Source organism: Panthera onca, chromosome D2, assembly GCF_046562875.1.
Source record: "Panthera onca isolate mPanOnc1 chromosome D2, mPanOnc1 haplotype 2, whole genome shotgun sequence".
Lineage (NCBI taxonomy): Eukaryota > Metazoa > Chordata > Mammalia > Carnivora > Felidae > Panthera > Panthera onca.
Genome location: NC_138349.1, coordinates 27,159,024 through 27,180,469, shown reverse-complemented (window position 1 = coordinate 27,180,469; position 21,446 = coordinate 27,159,024). Strand labels below are relative to the sequence as shown.

Here is a 21,446-nt window from a genome sequence, read left to right as displayed (position 1 = left end):
CCCCTGCTCATGCCCTGTCTCTCTCTCTCTCTCTCAAAAAAAAAGTAAAAATTAAAAAAATAAATAAGCATAAATTTTGAAAAATAGGATTCTGTACACGTAAGGGGCAGGGAAGATTGTTCCCAGGCCTATAATTGATACTCTTTGGGGATTCTCCGAATCTTCTCCAGAAGTTTTGGCTCTTGACCCTTTAGTCTTTTACATATCTGTAGACTTTGCTAATGTTAATTCAGAATTTAGTTCTTTCTCATTTCCTTTTACTGCCTCTTCAGGGCCCCTCTAGGGTCTCCTCTAGGAGACCTGACAGGGTAGTAATTGATAATAAACCTGTAATTGTCTTCTCTTCTTGCTATCGAACACTGGAACTTTTTACTAGAATACGAGAGGAATTAGGATTGAAAAAGTTGCTTCAAGTGTAATGACTGCATAAAGTTGGGGTGAATTGTTCTGTTTTAAAGTATAGTAACACAAGTTTTTTAATTTCTCCTGGGCTTTCAAATTGCCTGCTTAAGTTTGGGCTTGGTCTTGAACAATGTATGCAGAAAATGGCAAGGCAGAGTAAAGGACCAGAGCAGCTCTGGCTTGCCTGTATGTTACCATCTAATTGCTTTCCTTTCAATATGTGCCAATTTCCTCTAGAAGGGTGAAAACTAGTGTTTATAGAGTTGATACACATCAAACTTTGCTCTCAGTAAGACAGATGGATCAGTCTGTCCTTGGGCCTCTGCAATACGTTTGAGGCCAGTCCCTGTGGGCCTCATTTAGCCCTGCCGGCCTTGTTAAAGGGGCCTCACTCTTCCTCTTGGATTAGGAGGGAACCTGGGCAAACCTGATACTTAATTCTTGTGGCGGTACTAAAATCAATAACTAACAGTGTTTAGTCATCAGTTAGGGAGGAGGAAAGTTAGAGAAGAAACTTCAATTCCAGGATATTTGAATTTTAAATTTTTATTTGCCATCTGACTCATGGAGTTAATACATCTAGAAGTAAACCTGTAGCAATAGCATGGTGTAACATTTAAGAATATAATAAGTGTTTAAGAGCATGGACTTTGGAAACCAGAACAGACCTGGCTCTAAATTCTGCCTCTTTCATTTTTTGTGTGATCTTGGGCAAGTCACTTAACCATTTAGAGCCTTGGTTTCTTGATCTGTAAAATAAGAACAGTAATACTGTTTCTCAGGGTTATTGGGAGGATAAAATAATCTATGTATAACAATTAAGCTTAATAATCTGTGTAGCTGTTACTGATGTCTGAGTCAAATTAAGGTTGTTGTCCTGGACAGTGGAGTAGTAGTATTCTTGAAAGGGTGGTAGGTGGCAGCTTCTAGCATCAAGCTAAATTGGCTATTCAGGTTGGATTGGCCATTAAGGGCTAGAACCAGCCTAAAAATGAATACTTCCCAAAGAATTTTTAAAGGATCAAGTATTAGAAATAATTTGCCTTTCTTAGTGTAAATGGTTGGTACCATTATCTTCTAGCTGGCCCATCGACCCACCTTATACCTGGATGTGATAGTGATTAAGCCATCATATTTTGTCTCATAAAGAGTTATAATATCAAAGACAATCTCCCCACTCTCCCATCCCAAATCTAAAGGTACCTTGAGAAACTAAGCATTTGTTTAAGAAAAGGAAAAAAGAGGATCTACTGTCAAGATCTTAGACAAACGAATTGCTTTCCCCCGGGCTACCTTCTTAACAGACAGTCTGCATTCATGTGCACTTACTCCCAAACTGTACTTTGCTTTTTGTTAAGTTTTAGGGATCTAAAGGAGCCTTAAGGAATTTAGTTAAACTACTGCCACCACCATCTTCCCTAAGAAAACTCTGTGGATGAGAAAACTGTGGCCCAAAGAAGTGAAGTGTTTTACCCAAGGTCACATAGTTAGTGATAGGCCAAGACTGGACATTTCTTTATTTTATTTCTCCTCTTGTAGAGAGCAGTTTGCAAAGCCTTGTCTGGGTTTGACCCTTAAGTCTGGAAGGTAGTACATTTCTCTGAGAGCTGTCCTTTGGTAGTCTTCCTTCAAGTCAGTTCCTGAAGTCAAATCTAAATCCCCACCTGACCATTTGAGGTCTGGAAATAAAGGGATGGCAGGTGTGGCAGATACTCCAGAGGCTTCTGGCTTTACCAAAGTTTAGTTTATTTTATGCTTTGGACCACTACACTTGATGTCCCCCCTAGTGACCACAAAGAGCACAGCTCCTTCCTCCTGAGATTACAGTATCTCAAAAATTCCATTTGTAGATCGTTGCTAATCTTGCTTTGTCTTTTACAAGAAATATTCCTGGGTATAGCATAGTCAGAAAAGTAGAATATGAGGACCTAACACTTTTTCCTAAAATGGAATGTGCAGGCATAAACAGAAAAGCCAAAAACTGAAAAGCTTTTTATGCTCAGATAATTTTGTTCTGTGCCTCTGGATATAGAAGTATCAAGAGGGGTAAATGAACTTCTGTTTATATCATGCTCTGATTTATTAGTCTGTTATACATGATCCACCTTGTGAGTGACGATATTCTGTCTCCAGAAACATGAGCCAATATTTGCAGGATGAAGAGCAAGGATGGGAGCAGGCTGGTGACCCTCTAGAAAGTAAGAAGGGAGAAGTAGGCTCTGAGGGCAAAAGGGTCGAGACAGGCATTTCTGAAGCCAAATGGTGTTGAAATAATATACCACAGGCCTTTTTCCTTGTCAGCGTAATCCAATTGAGAATGCCCAACCGCCCCTGACAAGAGTCACTCAGGAGTGAAGAGCTTCGCTACCAGGGAAAGCAGCTTATGTGTGCATTTTGGCTCAGGAATGTGCCAGCCCAATGCTGGCCAAATGAGAAAAGGCTACTGCAGGCTGGAGAACACCAACCTCCTGAGAGGTTGGTGACGGCTCCCCTGTAGGCTAATAAGAAAGTGTTTCCTTTTGTCTAAGGGCAGCACTTGATGCCACTGTTGAGACCTTTGACATAGATTATCAGAGAGGATGGCAAGCTCTCACGTAAAAAGAGAAAACAGTGTCAGGATTCATTCCCTTTTGGACAGGTCACCTCATCATCTGAAAAGACAAGAGACTTGGGGACATCTGTAGACTCTCAAATTGCTATTGGGCCAAACTGAGACTTCTCTGTTTTCATATCATTATATATGGAGTTGAGCTCCCTGCTTACTGCTGTTGAACAGAGTGTGAGCAGAGTACCACCAAGACATCTCTAAAGGGTTTCACTTTGCTTTGTGTTGAAGTGGTTCATGAGCTTCTCCAGAAATAGTTTAATAATTCTTGTTGTAATTGTTCTTATTCAGCACTGACTAGCCAGAAGTAGGTCTCAGATTTGGTTTTAGAAGCCGGTGGCTTAGTCCTAGAAGGATCCCAAGTGTTCTTTCTTCAATAGGGAGTTGAATTTCCCCTCCTTGTAATCATTCCTTTTTTTCCCTTCCCATCTTGGAACATGAACCAGTCACCTTCAGAGTACCCCTCTACCTGATCTGCACTCTCTGTTTACTGGACTGTTTGTGCCTTGAAGTTGACAACTTTCCAGGGCGGGAATTTTGGCTGCTTGGCAGTGGTATCAGATGTCTCCTTGGTTGTGAAATTAATCAGCCTGCTTACTATGAGCAGCATCATGGCACCTTTCCCCTGAAGGACTCAGGCAGCTTTTCTCACTCTTCTGAAGAAGATCTAGACAATTGAATCTCATTCCCAGGGCAGACTGAGCCAGGCGGCAGAACACCAGAAACTTTTCTGTTCTGGCTTCATAGGAAGCAGTGGAGTTAAATAGCTAGGGGCACAGATTTTGGAGTCACATGAACCTGGATTTGATTCCCATTTACACCACTTGCTGGTTGTACAGTCTTAGCTGAAGAGTAGATCACTTCCTAAGTCTCATTTTCATCTTCAAAATGGGGATAATTACAAAGAGAAAAGGTATATAAGGTGCTTAGCACATGGCATGGCACAAGGTAATATAAATAGTACCTGCTATTAATATTGTTATTTTTATCTCTTCTAAAAAGAGGATGAATGTTTCAGTCATTTGTTTAAAAAGGGGAGCCTCTTCCTTTCTATGATAACTGTGCATACCTTGGAAAAAGCTGAAACCCTCAGAAATTAGAAGAGCTATCCCAAATTGCACCCTACGTAAATAATAACTACTAGTTATCTTGGCATCTATCCTTCATTTTTATCCCTTTTAAGCTTTAGTAATCAAAGATAGAAGGCCTGCCTTTGAAGTTTTTGATATTTGCTTAAATCTTAAGAAATAAACTGAACTTACAGTAACTTAGAGTATTAAGAATCCTGGACTGGGGGGCGCCTGGGTGGCTCAGTCGGTTGAGCGTCCGACTTCAGCTCAGGTCATGATCTCACGGTTCGTGAGTTCGAGCCCCGCGTCAGGCTCTGGGCTGATGGCTCAGAGCCTGGAGCCTGCTTCCGATTCTGTGTCTCTCTCTCTCTCTCTCTGCCCCTCCCCCATTCATGCTCTGTCTCTCTCTGTCTCAAAAATAAACATTAAAAAAAAAAAAAAATTAAAAAAAAAAAAAAAAAGACTCCTGGACTGGGACTCCAGAACTAAAAAACTAGAATAATAATATCTTAGTTATATTCATTACACTTTATTCCATGCATTGTACAACATATTTTACATGTATTACATGAGATAATATGTGTAAATTACCGAGCACAGTGCCTGACACATAGTATATGCTCAATAAATGTTAGCTGCTGTTATTTGTTTTTAAATATAACTTATTTTAATTCTCTAACACCTATTTTAACACCTAATAAAATACAGTCTTTGAAAATTTAGTATCTATCACACAGCCATTAAGTTGCAGAACTAGAATTTGGATCCTGCTCAGAAGTTCATGTTTTTACATAGCGCCCTCAACTTCTAGTCTCGGTTCCAACACTAACTTGCTTTGTAGCCTTGTACAAATTACTTAACCTTTCTAAATCTTAAATCTCTCATTCATAAATTATTTTTAGGGCCTATCTTAGCTGTAATACCTAGGATTTGGAGCATTTTCTAGAAAGGCCAGTTGAAAATTAGGGTTTATTTTTGTAGAGCACTTTTACTCAAAGTATAATCTGTAAACCATTTTAGGTTCACAAACTGCTGCTTGGTACATGGTGGGATGTGTACAGAAATTGAGGGAAAACACTTAGAAACTTTTATAACATCTTGACAGTTTATATATATTGACAATTTTATATATGTTATAATAATAAAATAGAGCTTATATTGTATTATGTCTTTGTTTTTTAAATTTCCTTCTCTAGCAGTTCGTTTTATTATAGTTTATAAAACAATGGATCTGCAATGGATTGATATAAAGGGGGAAAAAATTGGCCCTTAACCACAGACAGTTTGAGAAGCACTGTTTTAGAGGACCATCTGAACATCTTAACAGGATTATGAATTGAAATTCCAGTTTTGTTTTTTTTAAATGTGTTTACTAATGTGTTTACAAAGAGGTACCTCTTAAATCAGAAATGCCTGGGGCACCTGGGTGGCTCAGTCCTTTGGGCGTAGGACTTCGGCTCAGGTCATGATTTCATGGTTCGTGGGTTCAAGCCCCGTGTCGGGCTCTGTGCTGACAGCTTGGAGCTTGGAGCCTGCTTCAGATTCTGTGTCTCCCTCTCTCTCTGCCCCTCACCTGCTCACGCTCTGTCTCTCCTTCAAAAATAAATATAAACTTTTTTTTTTTTAATTTTAAAAAGAAAAAATAATCAGAAATATCTTGGGGCAGCTGGGTGGCTCAGTCAGTTAAGCATCCAGCTCTTAATTTTGGCTCAGGTCATGATCTCGCAGTTTGTGGGTTTGGGCCCTATGTCGGGCTCTGTGTTGATGGTGGGGAGCCTGCTTGGGATTCTTTGTCTCTCTCTCTCTTTCTCTGCCCCTCCTCTGCTCATGCTGTACCTCTCTCTAAAAATAAATAAATAAACATAAAAAAAAAACAGTGTTTATTAAGAAAGAAAGAAAAAAAAGAAAGAAAGGAAGAAAGAAAGAAAAAGGGAAGGAGGGAGGGAGGAAGGAAAGAAGGGAGGGAGGGAGGAAGGGAGGAAGGAAGGAAGGAAGGAAAGGACCTTACAAGTGGTGCCCTGCTAGAAGCACAATCTCCCACCATCCCCACCTCCCCCCCCCCCCCCACCCCACCAAAAGCTGCAGTGGGTATTCTTGTTAGAATGTCTCTGATGCTCCTAGCAATCAGCAGTTGAACCTAGAGAGCAAAACTGATTCTGCCTAGACCAAACTCTTGGGAAAGTTAATTGTATATATCACGATTCTCTTTTTTTTGGAGGGGTATGGGAGTGAGGGTGATAATGAAGGTTCCTGGTAGGCTCATTAAAAAGTCTAGCTTTGGGGCACCTGGCTGTGGAGCATGCAGCTCTTGATCTCAGGTTGTGAGTTTGAGTCCCACAATGGGTGTAGATATTACCTAAAAATAAAATCTTTTTTTTTTTTTTAATTTTTTTTTTCAACGTTTTTTATTTATTTTTGGGACAGAGAGAGACAGAGCATGAACGGGGGAGGGTCAGAGAGAGAGGGAGACACAGAATCAGAAACAGGCTCCAGGCTCATAGCCATCAGCCCAGAGCCTGACGCGGGGCTCGAACTCACGGACCGCGAGATCGTGACCTGGCTGAAGTCGGACGCTTAACCGACTGCGCCACCCAGGCGCCCCTAAAAATAAAATCTTAAAAAAAAAAAAATCCAGCTCTTCTAGTTTTCTATCACTAAGTCTCCATAAGCATTGACTCACACAATAGAAGTGCTAGAATGAATGTATTTTAGCAGTTATAGATTCCAGCTACCTAATTTGACAGATGAGCTTGGGTGTTGTATGCCTGGCTATTGTTAGTAGTGAGACTAATGATCACTTGTCCGTTGACTGGATTATATACTATGTGAGCCACATCCAGAGCCTCCAGAGAGTTCTCTATGGGACTTTGTCCAAGCTTCTATATGGTATCACTCCTGACTGCTCCAGGCCTCTCATGCCATAGTGAGCTCTTTCACCTTATGGAGCAGAAGATTTGCAAATAAAATCTAGCGATATATTAAAAGAATAATATACCAAGGCTAAGTAAGGTTTAATCCTGGGAATGCAAGGATGATTTAACATCTGAAAATCGATTAATCTACCATCTTAACATTCTAAAGAAGAAAAACCACTCATCATATCAATTGATGAAGAGGAGGCTTTTGATAAAATATAATATCCACTCCTGGTAGTGAACATATGACTAACATCATACTTTACAGTGGAACACTGAATGCATTTACCCTAAAATTGGCAACAAAGAAAGATGTTTATTTTCATGCTACTGGAAGTCCCAGCCAGTGCAGTGAGACAAGAAAAGGAAATAAAAAGGCATGTACATTATTAGAAAGGAAGAAATAAAACTCACTATTTACAGATAACATAATTGTCTATGTAGAAAACCCCAAGGAATCTACAACAACAAAATCCTAAAACTAATAAGTGAGTTTAGTAAGGTCCCAGAATATAAGTTCAGCACACAAAAATCAATCATACTTCATCTCTTTGATCTTGGCCACAGAAATGAGATGATGAAGGGGATATCATCGTTTGGAAAGTGTTGCAATAAGACACACATGTTGTGACACTGCTGTGACTCTAAGGCCTACCACCTTCAGAAGTCAACCTGTGGCAGTTACGGCTATCCTGCCAAGCAGAAGAGAAAGTAAAACTGGAGTGCCAAGGCTAAAAGATGAAATACCACTGGGACGGTCTAATGAGGCACTTAAAAATTGTATACTGCAGATTCAGGCATGGATTCCGTGAAAGAATGACATCTAAGCCCAAGAGGGCAACTTTTGCAGTATCCAGTTCATCTTAAGGATTTCAATGATCAGTCACATAATACATGTTCTGGTTTAAAACAAAACAAAACAAAAAAATCAGTCCCATTTCTAAATACTAAAACATCTGAAAACAAAACACAATATCATTTACAAACATACCAAATAAAAATTAAATTCTTACATATAAATCTAACAACATATATAGAATTTGTATGCTAAAAACTATACTGATGAAAGAAATTAGGAAGATATAAATAAACAGAGACTACCGTGTCCATGAATTGGTAGGCACAACTTAGTAAAGATGTAATTTCTCCCTAAACTGATCTATAGACTCAGTGCAATTCCTGTCAAATTCCCAACAAGATTTGTTTTGTAAATACAGACAAATTTATGTTGAAATGGAAAGGCAAAGGAACCAGAATGCTGAAAGCAGTATTGAAAAATAGTAAAGTTGGAAGGATCACTACCTTATTTTAAGACTTAGAATCAAGTTAATCAAGACAGTGTACTTTCAGAGAGTTAGACACACAGATCAGTGGAACAGAATAGAGAACCTAGAATATACTCACAAAAATAAGGCCAATTAATGATTGACAAAGGTGCAAAGACAATTCAGTGGAGCAAGAATTTCTTTTCAAGAAATGTTGTTGGAACAACTGGACATCCATATGCAAAACAAAATAGAACCTCCATTGAAACATCACACAGTGTAGAAAAATTAACACAAAATAGATCACAGATGTAAAACAAAAAGCATAAACCTGTATATTTTTTAGAAGAAAACATAGGAAAGTCTCTGTGGCCTGGGATTAGGCAAAGAGTACTTAGATATGACACCAAAAACATAATGCATGAAAGAAAAAAATGGATACACCAGACTAAAAATGCCTGCTCTATGAGAGATACCGTTAAGAGATTGAAAAGACAAGCTACAGTCTCGGAGAAAACATCTGTAAATCACTGTATTGCCAATAAAGGACTTGAGTCCAGAATGAATAAAGAAGTCTGTAAACTCAACAGTAAGGGGGCTCCTGGGTAGCTCAGTTGGTTAAACGTCTGATCTTGGGGCTCGTGAGTTTGAGCCCCTCATCAGCTCTGTGCTGATGGTGCAGAGCCTGCTTGGGAGTCTCTCTATCCCTCTCTCTGCCCCTCCCCCACTGGTGCTGCCTCTGTTTCTCTCTCTCAAAATAGATAAATAAAACTTAGAAGAAAAAAAAAAAAAGAAGTTTCTAAACTCAACAGTAAGGGGTCTCCTGGGTGGTTCAGTTGGTTAAGCACCTGACTCTTGATTTCAGCTCAGGTCACGATCTTGGGGTTTGTGAGTTTGAGCCCCGTATCAGGCTCTGCGTTGATGGTGCGGAGCCTGCTTGGGATTCTCTCTCCCTCTCTTTCTCTCTCTCTCAAAATAAATAAATAAACTTAAAAAAAAAATTCAACAGTAAGAAAACAAATAATTCATTTTAAAAAATGGGCTAAAGACTTGAACACACATGTCCACCAAAAAGGATACGTGGATGGCAAATAACCACATGAAAAAGAGGTTCAGTGTCACTGGCCATTAGGGAAATGCAAATGTAAACCACATGGAGATACCACTACCTACCTACTAGGATGGCTTAAGTAAAAATACTGAAAATACCAGGTACAGGAGAGGATGGGCAGAGACCAGAATTCTCACTGCTGGTGGGAATGCAAAGTCACACAGAGACTGGAAAACAGTTTGGCAGTTTCTTATAAAGCTGAACATACATTTACCCTTTGACCCAGAGATCCCACTCCTGGGTGTTTATCCTAGAGAAATGCAAACCGATGTTCTTCACACAAAAACCTGTATGTGAATGTTTATAGCAGCTGTACTCAAAATCGCCTCAAACTGGAGAAGCCAAATAAATGTCCTTCAACTAGTGAATGGATAGGATAAACAAACTGTGGTACATCCATGCAATGGAATACCACTCAACGTTAAAAAGGGAACAAACTATTGATCTGTGCAACAGTTTAGCTGAATCTCAGACGCATCATGCTGAGTGAAAGAAGCCAGTCTCAGAAGTAACACACTGTATGACTTCATTTTATGACCTTCTTGATAAAACCACAGTGTGGGGGAATACATCCATGGTTGTTGAGAAGGGTTGGGGTGGCAAGGAGGTTGTGACTTAAAGAGATAAGAGGGAGTTCATATAGAACACGTACTGTATCCCAATTGTCACATCTTCACAGTGATTACAGGAATCTATACATATGTTAAAATTTATGGAACACTATACCAAAAAGAGTCGATTTTACCAAATCAAAAAAAAATGGTGTACATGGCTCTGGAAGTGTCAAACCACGGCTGTGAAATCTCCCTAGTCTTTCTAGAAAGTACAGTTATAGCAACTGGATGAAAGCTCAGAATATCTGTTCCCTGCCCCACTTCTCAATTAAAGATTATTTTTTCTATCTAGACTTTTATATCTCAAATATACTAAACATGACCTTTTTTTTTTTAAGTTATTTATTCATTTTGAGAGAGAGAGTAAGTGTGCAAGCAGGGGATGGGCAGAGAGGGAGAGTGAGAATCCCCAGCAGGCTCCGAGCTATCAGTGCAGAGCCCGATACGGGGCTCGATCTCATGAACTGTGAGATCCTGACCTGAGCTGAAATCAAGAATCAGATGCTCACCTGCCTGGGTGCCCCAACCATATTTTTAAAATGACAGAACAAATCATATGTAATAAATATGTTTCTAAAGCAGCAAGACTAGGTGACTTTACATTTTTTAATGTGCTTTAAAAAAGTATTTTATATATTTCCGTTTTTTCTAGTATTTCTATTCCTTGCATAGTTCAACCCTCTACCACCTCACACACACAAAGGTTTTTTTTCTCCAGGTTTTTCCTGCAAATTGTACATCTTTAGGTGGGGGTAGGTGGGGGATAAGAAGCAGGTTTTATACAGCTGATGTGATCACTGTACATACAGGCTTGGAAAATGCTACCCAATCTGCCAATTAATTAAAGCATTAATCTGAGGAGCAGCCAGGCTGGAGAATGTTTACTCAAAGAGGGGAGTGGTAGGAATTGAGTGGGAAGCTCCCTGCATTTGCATGAATATGAACGTGCTCAGAAAACCCAGCTTTCTTTGTCTCTAAAGGTGGGCAGCCTTGATCTTGTCCCTAAATCTTTCTGGGCAATTTAGGAAGCTTTTCAAGGAGCTGGTCTCTCAAAGGCTGGAGCACAGCCAAATCTAGAAATGCAGACGCTATACAGCAGTGTGGAGAGCTAGTCCAGTGTAGTGCAGCTTCTCAGACCTGGAATGAAACCTTCTAAATTCAGGAATACGTGCTGGTAATTAGGTAGAATATATCTAATGGTTTCACAGATTTTGAAACCGTGTTCAAATCCCGGCTCTGCTTCTTAACAGCTGTGTAATTTGGAGCCAATCATGTAGTTTATCTAAGCTTTATTTTTCTCATCTGTAAAATAAAAATTATGAATTGCTCCTTCATCTCAGAGCAGTTAGCCCTTTGCTTTACTCTATGCAGAAAGGGAGCTAAAGAGTGGATAGGACTTTCCAAGAATACAGGCTGTCTCCAGGAGTTGGGACTGTGCAGCCTTTTGTTCTTTTTAGGCTTATTTTTCAGGCGAGGGACTATAAACCTTAGGGTTTCCCCTCACCTTCCTGGGATGTGCTACGTTCTTTATCTCTATGAGAAGTGACCTTGACCATAACAGCAAAAGACATAAAGATAGCTCATCCTAGAACCTCTTTGGTTATGTTGGCTATAGTTGAGATGAGGTTTATCTGTGTGTCACTAGGGAGAGTGGTGAAATGGACGTGGAAAATTGATCCAACAATGGTGATATTAAAGAATTACTTTTAATTTTTAAAATTGTGGTTAAAAAAAAATATATATGTATATACATATATATGTGTATATATATATGTATATGTATATACATATATATGTATATACATATACATATATATATATATATGATAAAATTTATCATCTTAACTATTTTATTGCTAATTTTTTAAAAGTCTATTTTTAGGGGCACCTGGGTGGCTCAGTCAGTTAAGCATCCAACTTCGGCTTAGATCATGATCTCGCGGTTCCTGAGTTCAAGCCCTGCATCAGGCTCTGTGCTGCGAGCCCGGAGCCTGGAGCCTGTTTTGAATTCTGTGTCTCCCTCTCTCTCTCTGCCCCTCCCCACTCGCACTCTGTCTCTCTCTCTCTCAAAAATAAATAAACGTAAAAATTTTTTTAAACGTTTATTTATTTTTGAAGGTGGGGAGGGCCAGAGAGAGAGGGGGACAGAGGATCTGAGGTGGGCTCTGTGCTGACAGCAGACAGCCTGATGCAGGGTTCAAACTCAAGAACCGTGAGATCATTTTTGACCTGAGCCGAAGTTGGATGCTTAACTGACTGAGCCACCCAAGCACCCCCATTGCTAATTTTTTAAGCATGATAATGATACTGTGGGTTTTTTTAACTTCTTAATCTTTGAGCTACATAACTAAAAATTTTACAGATAAAATGATACATCTGTGATTTGCTTTAAGGTAATCCAAAGGGAAGAAGATTGACCCAGCAACCAGGAACTTTAGCCTCATGGCACAGATAAGAAGGGCCTTTTTCTAGAGTTTAGCTTTTGTCAGATGGCATCATTTCATTTCTGTTTGTTTTCTTGCAGAACTCTCAGAAATTGAGCCCAATGTGTTCCTCCGTCCATTTCTGGAAGTGATTCGCTCTGAAGATACCACTGGCCCTATCACTGGACTGGCGCTAACCTCTGTCAACAAGTTCCTGTCCTATGCACTCATAGGTAAGAACTCAGGCTTTGTTGGATGACCACAGCACTTCATTTCCTGCCTCGCCTGGGGTGGTCAGGCCTTAGGCAATGATCTGGTGACACTGGAAAAGTTTGTCCCAGCCATCTGTTTCCTTGTAAGGAGAGAAATAGGACGGTTATTGGTTACTCATTATGCTAATTGACTCAGGTCGTGCAGTGTGGGGAGGGAGGGAACGTTTCCTTGGGACTCTGGTTTCTTTGTGCTTTGGAGGGAGTTAAGGGTATGGTGCCCTTGGAGGTTTGGTTCGGTTTATTTTTAAAATTATTTTTCAAATACAGTGCATGCTTATTTTAAGATAATAAAGAGGTGACTAAAAGAATTAATGGTTTCTCCTTTTTCTTAATGTTCCTCCTTCTTCCTTAGGTAAATAATGTTGACAGACTGATTTGAATCTTTCTATACCTTTCTCTACATGTATACAACTATATATAAAGTATCATTTAAAAAAAATAGGATTATGTGCTATGCATTTTCTCCTTTTTTTACTTAATACTATTAACTTAGGGGCGCCTGGGCGGCGCAGTCGGTTAAGCGTCCGACTTCAGCCAGGTCACGATCTCGCGGTCTGTGAGTTCGAGCCCCGCGTCAGGCTCTGGGCTGATGGCTCGGAGCCTGGAGCCTGTTTCCGATTCTGTGTCTCCCTCTCTCTCTGCCCCTCCCCCGTTCATGCTCTGTCTCTCTCTGTCCCAAAAATAAATAAAAAACGTTGAAAAAAAAAAAAATTAAAAAAAAAAAAATACTATTAACTTAGAAAGATGTACATGATATAATTATCCATCTGATTTGTTCTTTTCCCCCCAGTTTTATTGAGATATAATTGACATACAACATTGTGTTAATTTAAGGTGTACAACATAATGATTTAATATATGTTACAGATGATTACCACAATAAATCTAGTTAACATCCATCACCTCATATAGTTTCAACTTATTTTCTTGTAATGAGGATTTTTAAGGTCTGCTCTCTTAGCAACTTTCAAATATACGATGTAGGTTTTTTTAAGTTTATTTATTTAATCTCTATACCTAACATAGGGCTCAAGCTCACAACCCCAAGATCAAGAGTCTCATGCTGTCTTCTGACTGAGCCATCCAGGCATTCCTCAAATACACAATGTAGTATTATTAACTGTAGTCATCATGTTGTACACTACATCCCCAGAACTTATAAATCTTATAACTGGAAGTTTATATATTCTTCTTTTAGTGTCATAAGATATATATAATGTAAAAATTGCCATTTTTATCATTTTTAAGTATACGATTCATTGGCATTAATTACATTCACAGTGTTGTACAATCATCACCACTATCTGTTTCCCAAACTTTTTTACCCCAAAAGAAACTCTAAACATTAAGGAACAATACAGCATTTCCCTTCCCCCCAAGCCCTTGGTAAGATTTTTTTCTTCGTAGTAAAAGTGTATAATTTCTATGAAGCATTTTTTTTTTTTTTAATATATGAAATTTACTGTCAAATTGGTTTCCATACAACACCCAGTGCTCATCCCAAAAGGTGCCCTCCTCAATACCCATCACCCACCCTGCCCTCCCTCCCACCCTGCCCTCCCTCCCACCCCCCATCAACCCTCAGTTTGTTCTCAGTTTTTAACAGTCTCTTATGCTTTGGCTCTCTCCCACTGTATAATTTCTATAATATAGATATAATATCAATCTTTTTCTTACTGAATAATATTTAATATTTAGGTTTCCTAATTTGAGCCACTTACTGATGCTGAAATAAGCATCCTTATTCATATGTCCTTACTTATTAATTTTCCTTTGTATGATAGATTCCTGTGCTTGAAATTTTTGGATTAAAGGCCATGAGCATAGTACATTTTTTTTTTACTTTAATTTTTTTTTAACGTTTATTTATTTTTGAGAGAAACAGAGACAGAATGTGAGCGGGTTAGGAGCAGAGAGAGAGGGAGACACAGAAGCAGAAGCAGGCTCCAGGCTCTGAGCTGTCAGTACAGAGCCCGACATGGGGCTCGAACTCACGAGCTGTGAGATCATGACCTGAGCCAAAGTCGGACGCTCAATCGATTGAGCCATCCGGGCACCCCGCAAGTTACATTTTTATATGTGCTACCAGGTTGCTTTCCCAAAAGCTTATAGTAGTTATACTTCCAACAGTAATGTTTGAGAGTTTCCATTTCCCCACCCTTACACCTGCACTGAATATTAGCACTATTCATCTGTGCTAATTTGGTGAGTGAAAACTAGTATTTTATTGTTTTTATTTTTTTAAGTTAAACATTTGAATCTCTTCTCCTTTTTCTGTTATTTTACTGAGTTGTTTTTGTTTGTCTTATTAATTTATAGGAGCTTATATAGTGGGGATATCACCCCATTATCTATCATAGTATTACAAATATTTTCTCCCAATCTAGCCCAAATATTTTATCCAGACTGTTGTTTATCTCTGAATTTGTTTATGGTGTCTTTTGGATTCCTTTTTAGTTGGTCTTGTCACTCAGGATCCTGAATTCCTTTTCCCCTGTTGCTAGCCCATGTGCAGGGGTGAGGAACATAGAAAACAGACAGCTGTCTTTGTTTCTAAGGAAGGAGACAAGAAAAGACTAGCTCTGGCTGTAGCTAGCTAGGGAAAAAAAAAAAAGACCTTTGATTCAGGGCAAGAAGGCGCTTTATCTTTTCTAGAAAGTGGGATTTGCTTAGCAGATGCATTCAGGATCCTGAGCAGAAATCCTGGGTGCCAGCTAGGTTCTGAAGAGGCGCATCCATCTCTCCAGATACCCTAGTCTTAGCTTCATACTTTTCCTGAGCAAAAACCAGGCCCGGCTACTTCCAGCCTCACCCTGAGCACCACCTGCAGGTCATCTCTCTCCACAGCCTCCAGCGGCTGCCCTCCGTGCTTCTTCCCTCTGCTCTCTTGTCAGTGTTACTGTCTCCCCTTCCTGGACTTGGCAGACACGCTTGTCATTGGAGACCTCAGGCCAGCTGGTCACTGGAGTTTCCTGTGGTGGGAAAAGAGAATGCTGGAGGTGGTGATTGCAGTGGGCATGAGAAAGGGGGCAGGAAGGAGTGTATGAAAGCCAGAAGGCAAAGGAGATGAGATTGGCAGCTTTCCCTTCAGTCTGCTCCAGAGTGGCTAGGAAAGGAGGACATTCTAAGGAAGACGCGTTCTGCTAAGTGAGCTCAAGCCAAACAATATTTTGTTTAGGCTATCCTAGAAGAAACTATCCCTCACCTGTCAATCCTGTGACCCAAGGCTTCTAGAATTATTTTAGATCCTACTCCAAGGATCAGCCTTTTGTTTGGCCCCACACAGCTGCCAGACCAGGATTTGTGCCACTGATTGCCTGGCAGGCTGTGTCTGTGGTTCTAAAGACCTATCACTCTCACCTGCCTTTTTTAGAAAATTAACTGTGCTATTTCATTCAAGCTCAGGGGATAAGAGCAACAAAGAGATCAGTTAAACTACTTTAACAAGGGAGATTACTGAAAGAGGGGAAGAAATAGACCTGTAGGAGCCTTGTGAAGCAGGAGTAAAGCTGCCATTCACATAGCTCTGAAACCCCACATAATACCGAGGACCTGGATTTCCTGTGCAAGGAAAAGTCCAGCTACGGACCACGGAGGCCTGAATAGTCAGGCAAGGGCTATGAGAGAAGACTCAGGCAAGGGCCTTCAGGTTATTGAAGGCCCTTGAAGGCCTTCAGGTTATTGAAGGCTCAGAAACTTCAGATTTTCTGAGTTGAATGGGAGAAACATGGAGAGTTGGGGTGATAGAAGGAGCTAGGGCACCCCGTATACTATGTATCATCATGAAATTGGCTTCCTTCTTTTTTAAAAAATTTTTTTTTCAATGTTTTTATTTACTTTTGAGAGAGAAAAAGCTAACAGGGGAGGGGCAGAGAGAGAGAGGGAGAGAATCCTAAGCAGGCTCCACACTATCAGCACAGAGCCCGATGCAGGGCCCAAACCCACGAACCTTGAGGTCACGACCTGAGCTGAAATTGAGTCGGACGCTCAACCAACTGAGCCACCCAGGCGCCCCGAAATTGGCTTTCTTCTGCATGAACTCTAAGTAACCACTCCTGGCGTTCAGTGGGGGCGTGCTATATGGACAGAGTGTCTTTGACCAGGTGTCAGAGACTAACCAGGACAGAAGAGAAAAAAGAAAACAAATGAGAATCACTTATAATTCATGAAAGTCTTCAGGCTCGTTGTTACAAGGGAAATGTTTTGGTTTCTCAGCCGCACCCCTGAGCTTTAGGCTCAGAAACTCTGTTATTCAGGTACCAAGAAAGAAAAAATGGTAAGAATTTCTTTTAATTCCCACTACTTAAAACTAGGAGGTGCTCCTGTAGTACACCGTGCTACCTCTGGAGCAACCTTTCTCTGTCACTCGCAAAGCCTTGCCATGTCCCTCCTTTTTTCCCCTACTTATGTTTCCCTTTCAAGGATAATCTGGGAAGTTCTGCAAGACCCTTGAAGGGCTTGAGGGAGGCCACTTCTTTGGCTACTCCTTTTGGATATTTAGCAGATTAATGGGAGTAGTTTCTCCCTTGGCAGTATTTGTGTTAGTTTCCAGCATGGTGCTGGTTGTCTGATCTAGCTTCTCCCTCTTCTTATTCACTGTTGAAATTCTCTCTTCCTCCTACTCCCGGGTCAGCCAGCCTCCAATCTTGTTTAGTTTGTCCCCTTTTTCTCCTAATGCATGTTTAGTTAAGCTGGTAGAATGATTCTTGCTCCATGTCATATTGTTTTAAGTAAGAATGCAAAGCAGGAAGAAGTCTCTGATTTGCTATAAAGTGGCACCCAGATATATGTATTGGCAGCAGGGACTGTCCATTTCTTTCCACTACTCTCCTACCTCACTTGCACCTGAACACAAAACCCCAGAAGCAACCAGAGAGAGATGTGTTGAAGGAGAAAACATGAACAGAGAAAGTCTACAACCTTGGTGTTCGAAGGTCTCGTCCTACTTGGCCCTTGCTCTGGGCCAAAAACTCCTCTATTTCTAGGCCCTTCTTCTCTAAAATGAGTGGCTTTACACCAGTGAGTCCAAAGTATGGTCCCCCTGACCAGCAGCATTAACTTGTCCTGATATCTTGTTAGAAATGCACATTGTCAGGCCCCACTGTAAATCTACTAAATCAAAAGTTCTCGGAGTGGACCCAGCAATTTGTATTTTTTTTTTTATTTAAAAAAAATTTTTTTTTAACGTTTTATTTATTTTTGAGACAGAGAGAGACAGAGCATGAATGGGGGAGGGGCAGAGAGAGAGGGAGACACAGAATCGGAAGCAGGCTCCAGGCTCTGAGCCGTCAGCCCAGAGCCCGACGCGGGGCTCGAACCCACGGACCGCGAGATCGTGACCTGAGCCGAAGTCGGACACCCAACCGACTGAGCCACCCAGGCGCCCCGCAATTTGTATTTTTAACAAATCTTATTAGTGATTCTGATATATACTTAGGTTTGAGAACCACTGTTTTACACAGTGGGATTTGTGCTGAGGAGCTTGTTAAAGCCAGTTATGAGCAAAATTCTCCGGTAGTTCAAGTAACCATGGGTTGGGAAATTGAAGAGGAGAAAAACAGTCTCTCAAGGCAGTGCCTATACAGGATATCTTGCCTTTCTGTCTCTCCTCTCCATACAATTTAGTCTCTTTTTCTGTTGGAGCAGATCCCACTCATGAGGGCACAGCAGAGGGCATGGAGAACATGGCGGATGCTGTCACCCATGCCCGTTTTGTGGGCACAGATCCTGCCAGCGATGAGGTTGTCCTGATGAAAATCCTTCAGGTAAATGGAGGGGAAGAGCAATTAGGCTAATGGCCAGGAGCTGGTGCTATCGGCTCTCCTTACCCAAGACTGCCGGCAGCACGAAGCTGTGTTTTGACTCCGCTGGGGCTTAGGGAGCTACTTTGTTTCTAAACAAGCAGCTCGGGTACCCAGAGTAAAAGCTTTTCTAATGAAAATAATTAACAGCTTTAGATGAATTGATATCAAATACCAGAAGCCCTTACTTAATACATTTGTACCTCTGGTGGACCATATCTGCCGTTCATCTGTGGGACTCATGGGCTAGGGCTGGAATGAGTGCTGAACTATATCTGGGTCATGGAGAGTAAAGGCACAGTTCCCAAGATAAGTTCCTGGGAGATCCCCCCACACCCATCAAACTGAAGTGAGGTCAGCATTCTTGCTAACCTCTCTTTCTCACCCGAGTGCTTCCGTAGGAGACTAAAGGAACAGAGGGCAGCTTCTCTCCCCTCAGGTACACCCCACTTTACCCAGCCTGCTTTATTTATCGCTGTATCTCCTCTTTCTTCCTGGTAGGTGCTGCGGACTCTGTTGCTGACCCCAGTGGGTTCCCACCTAACCAATGAATCTGTGTGTGAGATTATGCAGTCTTGCTTCCGGATCTGCTTTGAAATGAGGCTCAGTGGTAGGTGCTTGAATATTGGGCCTGTCACCATTCCTAGGGCCAGTGTCTGTGAGTATAAATATAGGATACTGTCTCTGAGCCCCAGAGAGGTGGAAAACTCTGGACTTGTCCTTCACCTACCTTGTGGAGCCAAAGAGGTCTAGAAGTCTTTACTTGACTATTGTGCAGCTAGAATAGAGACCTTAGTTCATTGTGCCAAGGCAGAAATTGGGATAGATCCCCAAATGACTTAGCCCAGGCACCAAATCTGCCTCCCTTGGGCTTTCGGGGATTGACACCAGCCTGCAACCCTTAAAAACGCATCATCGTGCACCAACACCCCGCCCGCCCTCAGCTTTTTCTCCTGTCTCAGTAGTGCCACCTAGTGGGCTACTGAAGTTGTGGCTGCCAGGCTGAGCTGGAGCTGGTTTTAATAAGTTTGGCATAATCCTTAGTAAACAAGGTTTGGAGGGGAGTCTGCTCTGAGAAGCCTCCTGATAATAGCACAGCAAGTAATGACACCTGTGTTATTTGTTTTTGCCTGTGCAGAGTTATTGAGAAAATCCGCAGAGCACACTCTCGTAGACATGGTGCAGCTGCTCTTCACAAGGTAAACCTGCTGCTGTTTGCTTCAGCCCGGCTGCCCGGGCCTCTTGAGCTTGCCTGCTTCCACACAGCCACTTCAGGGACCTGGCCAACCCCACAGCCACTTCAGGGGCCACTGGGATTATGGATGGGGGTAGTTCACTGGGCCCAGGGTTACTGAATAAGGGGAAAGGAGAAGATAGCTGGCTTGGCCTCAGAGGGAGGCAGGGGGTTATTTGATCTAGGCCAACAGACCTTGTTCTGCTTTCCAAACTTGTGTCTGTTTCTGTGCAGGTAGCAGCTGGGAAAGGGAACGCAGAGAGGAAGCCAAATTCAAGGGAGCCTGGAACAGGGTGCTGAACTCCCAGAGCTCAGTCTGATTTCTGTGAGAAAGGACCAAGGCTAGGGTGACAAACCTTGTTGGCCCAGACTCTCCCAATTTTAGCACTGAAAATCCTGCATCCCTGCAAACACTTCATTCTCTGGCAAACCAAGACTGCTGGTTACCCTCATCAAGGCCCTCAATTTAGGGGCTATGAGGCCTTTTCATATTATGCCTAACTGCCTGTTTCCTACACCTCTTTTCAGTAGACTAACTTTGAGAAGAGCTGACTGAGGCAAGAGCTTTAAAGCCTCCCCTGGGAGATATTAATAACGGGGTTGGTTATGTATCTGTGCGGCCCAGGGTTATATAGGAAATCAGTGTACCTTCTGCTCAATTTTGCTATGGACCTAAAATTTCTCTAAAAAACAATCTAGTTAAAAAAAAAAAAAAAATCCCCATGGTATTTCATTTTGCTCTCAGATCCATAAGTAATAATTCTTATTATCCACACATTAGATCTGCCCCTGCTCCTTGCTACAAAGCATTCCCACTCTTCAGGCTCAGATTTATTGTTTTCAAAACTCAACCTGCCTTTTACTGCTCACACTATGTCCAGTCTCCTGGGATTTTGATGGACTGCCCTCTCCCCATATTGTGCCTTTCATCTGTACTTGTTAAGTAAATACCAGCAGGAAGGGGTCGGTTTAGGATGAAAAGAGCCTCCACACTCCAAGGGCATTAGTCACTTTGCCCTGGTGACTCCCTTTTTTTTAAGAATGTGTCTGTATTATAAGTCTCCCAACTTCTTACTTTGATAAGGTTCTCAAAAGGATGAAATTAGCCTGCTTCTCTTCCTAGCTTTTCCTAAGAGACAGGGCATGCCCTGGCCCACTGCATCTTTGGGCTGTGGCTAGCATGCTGGGGAGATTTGTTGTTATCCCTAATGACAGTTCATGGGGTTCTCTATCTTGTAGGTTACCTCAGTTTAAAGAAGAACCCAAGAACTATATGGGCACCAACATGAAGAAGGTATGAGCTGCTGTCCCTCATCCAAACTTTGGTCTCTCAACTTTAGTGCTATGGGGATTTTCCTGGACACCCTTGCTTGGCAAAAACATGCTTTTGCCTAGACAGGTCTGCTTGGAATCTAAAAAATAGCTATCATTCATTTAGTGAGAAATTTATTCTTCCCCAGATACCTTTCCTTCCCCAACCTTTCCTTCCCAGCCTATCTTTGTTGACCCACCACATAAGCTGGTGAACCAGTCCTTCATGGAAACTTGGTAAGGCCCATCAGATTGGGCTAAAAATGTATGTTGATAAAAGTGAACGTTCTGCCATCCCCTCAAAGCCCAGACTTGTCAGTAGGTAGGAGGCCTAAAGAGGCTATGCCCTAAGTCCCACCATAATGCTGGATTAGAATGGGCTCACACTTGGGCTTGTCTCTGTTGATGAGACAAATTAAGCCT

The 21,446-nt window shown here is 41.4% G+C and overlaps 1 protein-coding gene and 1 pseudogene across 12 annotated transcripts in view; both read left to right on the top strand.

The window, feature by feature from the left end:
- The window catches only part of GBF1 (golgi brefeldin A resistant guanine nucleotide exchange factor 1), a 120,331-nt gene that overhangs the window by 74,172 nt on the left and 24,713 nt on the right, over positions 1–21,446 (top strand). For all 12 annotated transcript variants that reach the window (XM_078434772.2, XM_078434770.2, XM_078434771.2 and 9 more), the window contains 5 exons: positions 12,507–12,638; positions 18,324–18,442; positions 18,980–19,088; positions 19,617–19,677; positions 20,952–21,006. In XM_078434772.2, coding sequence (XP_078290898.1) covers positions 12,507–12,638; positions 18,324–18,442; positions 18,980–19,088; positions 19,617–19,677; positions 20,952–21,006 — 476 coding nt within the window. The remainder of the gene's footprint in view (positions 1–12,506; positions 12,639–18,323; positions 18,443–18,979; positions 19,089–19,616; positions 19,678–20,951; positions 21,007–21,446) is intronic.
- Positions 6,454–9,253, top strand: LOC132675476 (large ribosomal subunit protein eL37-like; annotated as a pseudogene).